Consider the following 13,185-nt stretch of genomic DNA (forward strand, 5'->3'; position numbering starts at 1 on the left):
ATGCCCAGAACAAGTGCAGGCCGCCCGGGCTCCGAGGCGGGCGAGCCCCGAGGGGCGCGGGGCGCGGGGCGCGGGCGGCGCAGACAAAGAAGCCGGCGCTAGCGCCGGCCCCACCGCCCCTCTCCTCCCCCCCGCGCCTCCCCTCAGGAAAAAGAGGGAAATCTGAGGGCCGAAGGGGACGGTCTTCTCCCCGTGCTCTCCCAGACAGCTGGGCGGGAGGTTCTCTCTCCGAGGTTTCTCCGTCCCCTGCTGTAGGCTGGCGGACCCCGTGGCCCCCGACAGCACCCCCCCAGGCCCACCCCCTCCCGGCTCGCGCCCCCCGGCGGCCCTTCCGGGTGGGACCTGCGCCGCGGGGCCGGGGCCCCGGGGGGCGTGCGCCCCGCGCCGCCCGAGGTGCGGGCGAGCGAGCCTGAGGGGGCGGGGGCCGGGCGGGCGCGCGCGAGGCGGCGCGCGGGGGCGGGGGAGCGGCCGGGACACGTGTGGCTGCGGCGGGGGCGACTCGGCGCCCGGGGCTTTAAGAAGGTGTGGAGGGGGGCGGGCGCTTTCCCAGGCCTGGCCGAGGGGCGTCGCGTAGAGGCGGCGGCGGCGGCGGCGGCGGCGGCGCACGGAGGCGGCGGACGACGCGCTCTCGGCGCCCGCAGTCCAGGTCCCGCTCTCCCGCGGCCCAAAGAAACTTTGCGAGCCGCGGTCTCCCCCGGAACTTGCCGGCGGGGCTCCGCTCGCGTCCGCCGCCTTCTCGCCTTCCCTCCGCGTGGCTCCTCCGTCCCGGCGCCTCCCAAACTGAATGAGCGAGCGGCGCGCGGGGCGCGCGGCGGCGGCGGCGGCGGCATGGAGCGCAGTTGCTGGGCCGCGCGGACTTTCCTCCTGGCGCTGTTGCTGGGGGCGACGCTGAGGGCGCGCGCGGCGGTGGGCTATTACCCCCGCTTCTCGCCCTTCTTTTTCCTGTGCACCCACCACGGGGAGCTGGAAGGGGATGGGGCGCAGGGCGAGGTGCTCATTTCCCTGCACATTGCAGGCAACCCCACCTACTACGTACCGGGACAAGAATACCATGGTAGGTACCACAGCAGCTCTGCGCTCGCCGCCCGGCCCGGTGCGCCCGCGAGCGCAGCTTTTTAGCCCTTTCCTTCTTCCAAGGGGCCATTTAAACGAGAGCCGACAGAGCCCTTCCCTCCGCATTGCGCTCTGTGGAGGGACAGAGAACAAAGTTAGTGAGGATCGAGTCGCGAGTTGCGAGTTATTCGCCACACGGCACACACCCCCCTCACTCATCTCCTGCTACTGAGCCGGTTCTTGTGGGAAACGCCGGAGGATTGGGGGTTGGCGTCTTTCCCCGCTCACTCCTCGTCCTTGCCGCTGACACGTTTAGCGGATCCGCGCGTCTTGTTTCCCTAACCCTGTGCTCGGATTCCAGACCTTTGTCCCGCTCCCGGTTCCCCCCTGAAGGGTGGCCGGGTGGCGCTGGGGCTGGCGCCGGGCTCTGCGGACGGGCTGGTGACAGACCGACGCGCCCCGGTCCCCGGCCGCCCCGCGCCGTCGCCTGCCCGCTGCAAAGTTCCCGCTGCTCGCCAGCCAGGGGTCCCCCATTTCATCCAGAGTCAAACGGCCCTCCTGAAATGGAGCGGCTGCTTCCGCCTCTCTCTGTGCTTTATAAAGTGTCCCTTAAAATGTCCGTAATAGATGGGCTTTTAAAAAATTCCTCTTACTTTGAACGTGCTGCTTGTTTTTAAAGTGATCTCTGTGTTGTTTATTGATGACTTTGTCTTTTATCTGCACAGCTTTAATACCCGGGTAAGGGCTTAAAGCCCCTTATAATTTAAAGGTATCTTTTCTTTAAAAAGGATCATTACGGAGTCCTTCATCAAAATTAAACGTTGCTAAGGAAGTAAAATATAGCTCCGAGAAATAGAATTTTATATGGTGCATGTATTTTGACTGTTTCAAGCTAGTAAATCGAGTATGTGGCGGAAATAAGATATTATCTATTTTCTGTTATTTCCTCTGGCACTTCTGAATATTTCACTGCCATGGTGCTTCTAAGGTGTGACAGGCACTATTTGATTAGAATTTCAAGGCAAAAATACTTATACCCAACCAAATAGAAACTATTGCCTAGTCATCTGTTATAGTTTCCATGTCTTGTAGGCTAACAATTATTGACATAGCAGGAGATAATCCACCCAGCAGCTGGCTTTTCAGATAACATGCGTGTAAAAATGATCAGAGTCCTTAAGTTTTCTATTTTTTGAAAAACATCTTCATGTCTGCCCTAAAATGTTTTACGTAAATAAATCCTTTCCCGAGGTTTAGAAGAGTGCTTTTACAACTTTCTTGTGGCATGGTGGCAGCCTTGTCTGTAAAGCAGGAGTCTAATTCGGTGGAATTTTAGACTTTGAAAAATTAATTGTCAGTAACTAGTCCATTCTTTAATAAAGTGTTTCTGTCGCTCCCTTCCCAAGAACGTTCTGGTGTTTTTTCTGAGGTCCCGAGAATCCTTAAGTCGAAAGACCAGCCAGTTTGATGGCAACCAAGACCTAACCCAAAGACTGACTGATTGAGCCTGTCACTTGGTATGACCCTTAGCAAGGGTGCTTGCCTGTCATTAGTTCTAAGTGAGAGTGGTCGGTAAGTGAACCAAAGCTGGGCTAAAAGGTGTGATTGCCAGGTTGTGATGGAAGACCATGTGATAATACAAAGCCTTGTTATTGTTTTTTTTTTTCCTTCCGTTTTCCACATCCTTTGTAAGGTGCTAGCATAGAAAACTTAAAAATACTAAAATATGACATGGCCTTTGCTTTTGCTATAAAGCTAGCAAATATAAGTCAGCCAAAGACTGACCATAATCACATACCTGAGTCTGAAAAAGAATGAATGATAGAGAATAAGAAAAAAGTGTAATACTTCAAGTTGGACATTGTGGGGGGAGCCTCAATTTCTACCTCTTTTCTGCCATCAGAAAAGGTAGAGAAATTTTATTATATAACTTCAAGAAGGTCAAGTTATTACAAACTTTGAGAACTGTTCATGTCATATTTTAAATTCCCGTTACCTGTTTTATCAAATACTTAGATTTTGAAACTGCCTGCTTGAAACAGGGCTTCAGTAAGAGTTTTTCCCTGTAAAATGTTCTACAGGTTGAAGAATTGTTTGAAAATGAAATGATGCTTGTGTGTGTCTCTCTTTCTTTTAGACTTTTAGAAATTAATGTTAAAATTAATTATATAGCATCTTTAGGAATTGAACTGATAATAGGAAAACTTAATCCAATATACATTTCTGGTCGGCTCATTTTATATGAGACCAAAATAGAAGGTCGTTCAGCCAAAATTTTTTAAAGCTCAGAAATCTGTAAAATATTAACTTGAGATTTTATTTTTAACCTTCTCAATCTTTAAAGGTAGCAATTATGTCAGGACAAATCAGTCTTATCTGTGATTTACATTGAACTCATCGTTTAGAGGAATGGTGTTTGGGCACAGCTGATGGTTGTCACTTTCTTACCTAAGAGAATGCATTGAGATAGAAGTGGTATGTATAAGGGCCCCTAACACAGAACATTACTGTAGATCAGACTATGTCAGCTGCCGCCTGGGACTTGTGCTGTGTGACAGAGCTCAGAATGTGAAATGGAGAGGCAAATGTCAGTGTAGTATAAAAGTGGTTCAAAATTACGGGTCTCTGTATGTGTCACCTTTATTTAAAGATTTTATTGAAAATCTTTTGGGGGCACCTGGGTGACTCAGTTGGTTAAGCATCTGCCTTCGGCTCAGGTTATGATCCTGGAGTCCTAGGATGGAGCCCCGGAGTCAGGGTCCCTGCTCAGTGGGGAGTCTGCTTCTCCCTCTCCCTCTCCACCCCCCACCCCTCACCCCCCGCCCATGCTCAAGCACAGTCTCTCTTCTCTCAAATAAGTAAATAAAATCTTAAAAAGAAAATCTTTTCAAAAACAAAAATATAATACTACAGAATTTGAAGCTTGCATGTCTAACAGAGTTGTCATATATTTCTAACATTAAGTAGTATATCTATGTATTTGCAGTTTTGGCAACTCTATAAACAGTACATGGTTACTTCTACTAGTTTTCATCTCTTAATTAAAGGGTGTCACTCGGTACCTCTGTTTTCATCTTCTTATATCATTCATTCACTCATTCATTTATTCATTTATTAGTGAGGGAGAGAGTTGGGGGGAGGGAGAGAGAGAATCTTAAGCAGGCTCCATGCCCAGGACGGAGCCCGACGCAGGGCTCTATCTCAAAACCCTGAGATCATGACTTGAGCCAAAATCAAGAGTTGGATGCTTAGCCGACTGAGTGCTCCATCTTCTTACATCTTTTACATTTTGTTGTCTGTGACTTTCTTGAGATGGCACCATTAGTCACAGTGAACTCTGGTGTCCTTGCATGAGTATACCACATTGCAGAAACTCAGCAAAAAGAGGTCTTACATACATTGTGTTGAATTAGAAAGGTCTCAGGATCAGAACCTTTTTTTTTTTTTTGTAAGGATTTACTGTTTTTGCACAAGTCCCAAAATATGGTCAATTTCCACAACATGATTTCCAGGACCAACCCTGAATTTTTTTGTAGAAGGTTGCAAATAATGGGAAGATAGGAAATGGAAACCTAGCTGGTCTAACCAGGTGGCCATTTCTCTTTCCCAGCCACGCCTGGCGATTCACTGCTCCTTCTCCTAGGGACCAGGGCAGTATTGTGAAACATGCAAAGGTCGAGTTGATGTCTGCACCTTTCCCTTCCCACGATAATCCCTGTTTCTCCCCTTTACCCTCAGGTACTACCTATCCTTTTTTGTTTACAGCCTCCTCCCCCCAACTGATTTGTAGAGTGTGACTCATCAATATTAAATTCTCCCACCGTCTTAATTATAATGGTAGAAAGATGGTTTTCCTTTTTTTGTTTAGAAGAATTTTAAGCATCACCGAGCAGGCAGACAATACATTTTGAGGTAGAAGGACTTTTGAGAAACCTTGAAATCATGGAATAAGAACCTGCCTACTCACAAGATTGGCTTTACTCAGTCACCATCAGAGAGGAGAGGTCAGACATTAGAAAAAGCATCCGTGAGAGCCAAGCATAGGTAAATGAGTCTGTGGAAAGTGCCTGAGCTTGGATAAGACAATTTATCTGAATCCAGAAATAGACTAGACTCCCTATTATTAAGGGGGCGTAAGGTGCGGGAAGTAGTCCCTTGTAGTGAAAATATGTTCCAAAATATTTGATTGAGGGGAAAAAATTCTGTCTTAAGCAGAACTGAATTAGTGATATGGTATAATACTTTAAAAGGGGGATTGTATTGTATTTTGTAAATGCAGTAGCACTGTTGGTGGTTCTTGCATGCTATGTTTCCATCCCTTTATTTATTTAAATGGGGATTTATTTATTTAACCGCATAAAATGTTATGGGGTGATTGGGGAAATAAATTCCCGCTGCTAAAACTGAGCATTTACCTAAAAAAAGATACAATCGGAAAAAGAGCATTTTGTTGTAACAGTTGCCAATATTACTATTATAAATACGTGTGTTCTGGAATCAACATGTTGCTATTTAAAAATCACTGCTCAAAGGCAGTGCGATGTAATGACTCCTCAAATATAGGAATGATATATGTCAGACATAATTTTTGGTAATATACTCCAAATAAAATTCCTTTCAAAGGAGTGATATTATCATTTGAATTAAAGTAATCTCATGTTGCTAAGGTAACTATTGTTTGATCAGGTGTGTGGTTATTTGTCCTTTACCTGTCTCGGATTCCAGAATCAGCACATTTAAACTCTTAGGATCATTTGTCAAATGCAATTTATAAGTGAACTGCAGTGGTGTCCTAGTCGTATGTGACTGAAAATTGACCATTTTAAAGCATTTTGCTCTAACAGTTATATATTTCATCTCATTCTCTACAATTTATTTCAGATATGTTTTACTGATGTGGTTCAGATTGGTTCTTAAATCATATAAGTCTTGCTTTAATATATATTCCCCATGGGAGGTTCAATTCCAACCATAAATTAAAAAAAATCAGGTCTCAGGCTCATAATTGAAAACATCTCATTTAGGCAGATATTCTTACTTCATTCACTATACTACATTACTAGAAATTATTTGATTAGAGTATTTCCCTCCAATTTTTATGAATATTTTAAACTATTATTTTTGTTAAAAATGCTAAAGAATAAAATAAAGTTGCATATTGTAACCATATATTTTTGACAGAACTACCTTATTCCCATATTTTTTTTCTTTTCACCTTTAAAAAGTAGGTGATAGGCATTGTAACAAGATTTTAAAGTCCACACTATTGACTTTGAAATTTTTTCATAAATTAGGGGTGCCTTGGTGGCTCAGTCAGTAGAGCGCCTGATTCATGATCTCAGGTCTTAAAAAAAAAAGAAATTTTTTCATAAATTAGTTCATTCAAAGGAATAGATCTGAAAGCCATCTTTGATTTATTTTCTGTCTCTCTCTGGAATTGATCAACTTTATAGAATGACCTGGGAACCTTACATTATCAATTATTTAGAATGTGTTGCACATTAAGCCATAATTGTTCTTTTGATTATTTCAAATGGCACTTACTATGTCTTTAATGTTAACAGATGGTTGCTGATGCATTGAACCCTTAGTATTTCAAATAGCCTTTACATCTGAAAAGCATAAATAGAGTAACCAGCACTTTTTGAACATTGGCATTTAAAAAATTGTATATATTCTCACGTAAGATATAAAGTTCTTAAAATTTTTTTAAGTTCTTAATGTAATATAGAAATAGCAAAAATAGATGGCCCTACACTCTGTCAGGAAGAGAAGGAAGGTGGAATGCATTCTGTTAGAATAGCTGGTTTACTATGAACAAAAGAAATGATTTAGGCTTTGTCTGAGTAATGACATAACACAGATAAAAAGAAATTCATTTATCTAAATATTTTGATTTCAAGAAACATTTGAATGATTAATCCACCCCACTGATTTTAGATCATTTATTAAATAACCAAACTGTATAATTTCAATCTTACCGAGCTTAAGCAAAACAGTATTAAAAACACATTTTCAGAAATTGGAATTGAGTTTTCCAAATATGAAGATTTCATAATGGCTGTCCAGACACAGGAATGGTGTATTTAAAAAAAAAAAATGATTCTTGGCTGTCAGGTAATTCCCCATGAGGTGAGCTTACTTTGGTTTCGGTTGTATAGCTCAGAGAGTAATTTTCCCCAGGATATCTGCCATGCCCATCTCATCGAAGGCAAGAGAGCCTCTAAAGGATTGAATGCCATGCCTATGGGTTAACCAATTATTTCTAAGATGTGCTTTGCTAAAACTATACCTATTTTTTCCTTCTTTATTCAATCCCAGGTAGGAACCAATATAGCAACAGATGTAGGGATGTGCGGAAGGATCAGTACAAATGTACAGATGTCGATGTGTGGCTTAAGGCAGCTCTAATTCACTCAAAAAACAAAGTGAAGGTAATTAGGTAGCTTTTGGATGCCACAAAGAAGTAGTCATAGGAACTCTGATGTTACAAAGTAAAAGCTGAAACCTAGCTTATCTTTTGATACTAAATCATCTTTCCCTAGAGAAATAAAACTTTATTTGGAAAACAGAATAAATTAAATTTTATTGATTAAAGGAGTCTTTGCAACTAGTGAAGAACTCATGAGTGATTGCCATTGATGTATGCGGGTGCTCACATACCGAGTGACACATGGATGCATGACCATGGTTGACCAGCCATGCCACACTCACCTCAGAATCGACTTTCTCTGCCTTTCCTGCTCAGCCTGCTCTTCTTCCATCTGTATCTCACGTGCTCTCACCCTTGGTCCTTTTCTTCCTCCTCCTCCTAAATTTTATCATTGTCTTTCCTCCTCTTCTCCCTTCCACCGTGTCACAGGTCCTTGCTCTCCCTCTCCTCTTCCTTACCTTTTCCTGCTTTACAGCTCTCTTCTCTTGTTCTTTCTGTTCTTTCTTTTTTTCCTTCTTCCCTTCAGATTTTCTGTCACCATCTCTATTTTTCTCTCCCTTGACTGTAACATGAAAAATATCAGTAGATTTATAACAATTATTGTACTCATTGGATATTTGCAATCATAGAAGTAGATGAGTAGGTTTATGTATTATTCTCTTAAAAACTTAGTGTTATGTTTCTGTGACATGCACTTGCCCTTTTAAAAAATTATGGGTTAATTACTCCTCAAAATCGGGCCCTTCTTCCTACACTGTAAAATCTCTCAGAAGAACTTGCAAGCCTGTAGCTGTTTAATTCTGAGTCGGCCACTTTCCCCATTGTCACTTAATTTGTCAAACTACAGATTCTGAAGTTTGTACATAGAAGCATAGATGTACACATTGGCGGGAGTTACAGAAATTGGAAAACTGTGTACTAAATTAGCTTGAATCTGAAAGACAGCTCAACCTGGAGACGTCTGAATGCTTGAGTGCAAAGAATCTCCTCTAGTAAACTGATGAAGGACTTTCTCTCTCAACCCCTCTGTCATCTCAAGTCGTCGTCTTCACTTGGTGGTCTGTACCAAGGCTCATAACTGCAGTTGCCCAGGTATGAAATAGTGATGCCAACTTTTCTGGTTGCTGACACTTAACAGGTCAAAAGGGGGGTGGGGGCCTTGGTATAAAGCAAACACTAGATTGGAGATGTGTTGCTCTGGAGTGAGTACTGTAGTCTTTCTTGAGCAAATTCTGTTTTATTTTTTTGTGCCATTGTCTATTCCAGCTCGGAATTTCAAAGATGCCTTGGCTGAGAGTTGAGAGTTATTTCACTAAAAAGGGCAGTCCTGGGAGGCACAGGCACGTATGAGTGGCAAGAGTTCAAGCTTTGGCAGCAGAGAAACTGCATATATATCCTTTCTCTACCGCTTTTTAGTTGTGTGCCTTCAGCAAGTTGCCTCTCCTCTGTAAGTCTCAGTTTTCTGATTCTAACGTAGAAATAATAATACTCATATTTCAGGGTTGCAGTCATCAAATGAGGCCATGCTTATAAAGCACCTCGCACATAATAGGTGCTTTTTAGATAGTAGCTATTATCATCTGGTAGGATCCAACATTAGGACCCAACATTCGATAAGGATATTTGAAGCGCTGTATATACAGCTAGGAGCCATTTACCCATGCATGCCCATTTTGTGCCTTGTCAATATGTGGCATATTTCCAGAGAAATTTCGAATTTAGTTATTGAGCAGAGTCATAAAAATTAAAAAAAATCAACTCCTCATCCAATATGTATGATCAGAAAGTGCTGCCCAGCCAAAATACGTATAAGACTTGCCTAGAATTAAGAGTTTTAGTATGGTTCTAGTCCAACCAAAACTTTTATTAACTTAGCCCATTCCTAACTCAAGCCTTCCTATTCCTAAATTGAGTATTTTTCTTTATTTGATGGTCATAATAACGACCAAACTTTGTGTATTTAAGTGTAGTCTGGGAAAGATGCCAAGATAAGTAAATATTGACATCAGTTTAATATATTTTGTCAAATCCTATAATATATATATGTCTACAACCCATGTGAAATAATTTTAAAATACAAAACGATTTCAGCCAAACTAGAACTGAGAGTGATTGATTTTGATAATGAACCCAGAGTTCACCAGGTCCTCAGGGACTAATTGAGGAAACTTAGATCCACAAGTGGTTTGGTGGTGAAGTGGAAGGTCGGTTCATTTACAGTAAAAAAATGTACTTGTCAGGATAAAGGCCTCAGCTGTCCACTGCATTCTGTCCACTGGAGCAAAGATTTTATGGGTAGGCAAGTGACTATTAGCAGGTGGTTTGGAAGCATGGAGTTATGATCACAATGGCAGATTTCCAGCATCTAGGAAAGCTTCTGTAGCCAACTCAGGTCAGGCGGGCTGGTTGACCTCCTCTTCCCTAGAAGTAGTGGAGGAAGATTGTCCTGTTCCTAGACTCCAGAATGCCTCATTATGTCACACATATTGCTTGTTGTCTACCTAGTCATTACTGAAACTCCCTTTCTTACTGATTTTGTTGAGAATAGCTATGTGTCCAGTTAAAAATACTCAACTCCAAGGCTCCTTTGCAATATAATTTAATAAGATGAATTTGGAAGTCTACTGAGTGGGATCTTTAGAAAGGTTATTGACAAAATTGGTAAGGATGATTTTTAGAGAGACTCCAGAAATACTTGGGTTTTGCCCTACTCTTACCCATTTCTTCTAGCCACGGTGTGGTACAACCATCTTGTGACCTTGAGGATGATGGTCACATGCTAAAAGTGGACCCGGAGTTTAGAAGGAGACTTGATCTTTATTTTTTTTTTTAAAGATTTTATTTATTTATTTAATTGACACAGAGAGACACAGCGTGAAAGGGAACACAAACATGGGGAGTGGGAGAGGGAGAAGCAAGTTTCCCGCGGAGCAGGGAGCCCGATGTGGGGCTCGATCCCAGGACCCTGGGACCATGACCTGAGCCAAAGGCAGTCGCTTAACCAACTGAGCCACCCAGGTGCGCCGAGACTTGATCTTTATTTTTTATTTTTTACTTTTTATTTTTAGAGAGTGCGTGCACACATGCCGTAGCCGGGAGAGGTGGAGGAAGAGGGAGAGAGAATCTTAAGAAGCTCCACACCAGCACCCAGTGTGGAGCCCAAGGTGGGGCTCAATCTCACAACCCTGAGATCATGACCTGAGTCAAAGTCAAGAATTGGATGCTTAACCGACTGAGCCACCCAGGCACCCCAAGAAGGAGCCTTTGTCTTTATTTGTACCTTTGACTAGCTGTACCAGCCCTGGAATGCCTATTCTGCATTTCTTGTATCTTAAGAAAAATTAGTCAGGTTCCTATTATGTGCAGGTGAATATAGTCCTAATTATTCTAAATGCCCAGATGACCCAGTTTACATTCTCTTTTAGGTCTGTCACAATTCTTGTATCAAGTTCTGAATTGCTCTGGTCCTCCCACAGAATTGCTTTTGACCACTTTGATGGAACTAGGGTGTTTCCTAAGACAGTTTGATGTTTTAGTTTTTTTAATTTTTAAGATTTTATATATTTATTTGTCAGAGAGAGAGAGCACAAGCAGGGAGAACGGCAGGCAGAGGGAGAAGCAGGCTCCCTGCTGAGCAAGGAGCCCGAGGTAGGACTCGATCCTAGGACCCTGGGATCATGACCTGAGCTGAAGGCAGATGCTTAACCGACTGAGCCACCCAGGCGTCCTTGATAATGCATTTTAAAAATATCCCTCAAGGTGTGCTACTTCTGCAGGTAGCAAAAATAGTGCATTTTATATTAACTTTTTAGTAATGCTTTGAGAAAGTAACCTGTCCCTGACCTTCAGTTTCTGAAGTTTCTTATAACTGACAGTTTATGCTAGTTTCCTTCACCAAACTGTTTCCTGACAGTCCTTTCTCTCCAAAATGCAGCATCACCATATATAAATCCTATTGACATTTAAAATACCTAGATGTGTGACATGGTTGTGAATGTGAGCTCTGCCCCAACCTTAACCTTGCTTGTTATGTCTGGCTCAGTCTCTAGGACCAAATCCAACATTGTCATTTCTCTTGCTTGCTGCATATTGACAGAGGAAACAGGCATTCCAGTCTTACCTTTAGCAACATGTCATCTTTTCATGTAGGCCACCTTTGTTATGAATGTTGAAATATCCTATGATCATAGTTCCAGTTCTTTTCTTACTTCCTTTTCTCACATAAACACTTCCTGCATTCTCATACTGCAAAAAAAAAAAAAAAAAAGTTGTATGTCTAGTGTTTGTGATGGAGGAATATACAGAAATTAGTGGGCTTTAGTCTCTTAGAAAAAGTGGGCTCACATTCCCATTGCAAGTGCTGGTACTATCAAAAAATAAAAAAGGCAACTCAAGGGCTTAGAAATAAATTAATAGCAATATTAATAACAAACTCTAAAGTAGGATTTAGTGTGTGCTAGGCACTGGTCTAAAATCTTTACGTATATTAATCATGTAATTTTCACGTCAACTTTATGAGGTAGGTACTATTATCCTCCTTTTATGGATATAGAAACTGAGTCCCAGAGAGGTTAAGTCTTTTGCCCAGTGCAGGAGTTTTCAGTCTGTCTTGCTTTGAAATCTATGCTTCTAGCTGGTATGCATTTATCTGTAGAAATGACACTTCTTTCAGGATAGGGATAAGAAGAAGAAATAATAAAAGACATATTAAGAAAGAGAAAACAAAGAACAGTAAAAGCCAATTTTGTTACTTAAAATAAAGATTGCAAACTTAAACCAGAAAGGTGATATCCATGCCAAACAAAGTCAGAATTTCAGTCCTAAATATTCATTGTCTAAGACATTATCTTCCAGATAAAGCAGAAAGCAAAGATAACCATTTAGTATACTGTTGACCTGAAAGAGTTAACATGTCTTCAAAGTGTGACAACAGATAAAAATATAAAAAAGTGATTTGCAGATTTTGTTCACATTTTTAACCTTTTGATGAACGTAATTTCTATTAAGATTTTTAAGTAAACAGCAAGTTTGTTCTCTAATAGAAGTTTGTTCACTAATAGAATTTAAGTAGAACCAGAATAGAAGAGGAACACAAGGGGAGAATTTTAAACTGAGGCATTTCAGAAGATTTTCACTGAAGTTTATGTATTTGTAATATATTTCTTCCTTCAGGAAATTCCTTTATGTGTTCTCAGTTGGCAGGTACAGCCTGTGAAATTAAGGGATGTGGCACACTGTTGAGTCCTGATGACATCCCAGAGCTCTCTGCAGTGTCTAACCTGCTCACTAGCCACACGTCTGCTCCCACGGGGTTACTGACGCCAATGACATAATGTTTGTTTTGCACTTGGCTTTGTAGGGTTCTTTTTCATACATGGATCTGATCTTTAAAAACCACTTTCTGTTGAGCTCATTTGAATAAGAAAAAAAGAGCAACTGCCAACGATCCTCTTCTGCCCTAGCCCTCAAATCATTCACCTCCTGCCCCAGAGGGCAGCCTTAGGCTTGTGGCAGCCGGGTGAGTGTGACACATGAGGGATTGCAAGGGCGTCGGTGTCGAGTGCCAAGAAGCAGGGACTGCCCTTGCCTCGTACTTACATCCGTAATGCAAATATTTCCTGAATTTGTCACCACCATAGTTTATCTCAGTTTGCCTTCAGATCTAACTGAGGTCCACTGACCCCTGGTGGAAAGCAAAC

General features: G+C 42.1%; 1 protein-coding gene across 1 annotated transcript in view; it reads left to right on the forward strand.

Annotated features, from left to right (window-relative positions):
* The first annotated feature begins 703 nt into the window (after positions 1 to 703).
* RELN (reelin) overlaps positions 704 to 13,185 on the forward strand; it is a 523,500-nt gene continuing 511,018 nt past the window's right edge. Inside the window, exon 1 of the mRNA XM_035020402.1 lies at positions 704 to 1,054. Within this exon, the coding sequence (XP_034876293.1) occupies positions 829 to 1,054 (226 nt within the window). The 5' untranslated portion in view covers positions 704 to 828. The remainder of the gene's footprint in view (positions 1,055 to 13,185) is intronic.

Source organism: Mirounga leonina, unplaced genomic scaffold (assembly GCF_011800145.1).
Source record: "Mirounga leonina isolate KUSES-001 unplaced genomic scaffold, KU_Mleo_1.0 Mir_174, whole genome shotgun sequence".
In the NCBI taxonomy this organism is placed as follows: domain Eukaryota; kingdom Metazoa; phylum Chordata; class Mammalia; order Carnivora; family Phocidae; genus Mirounga; species Mirounga leonina.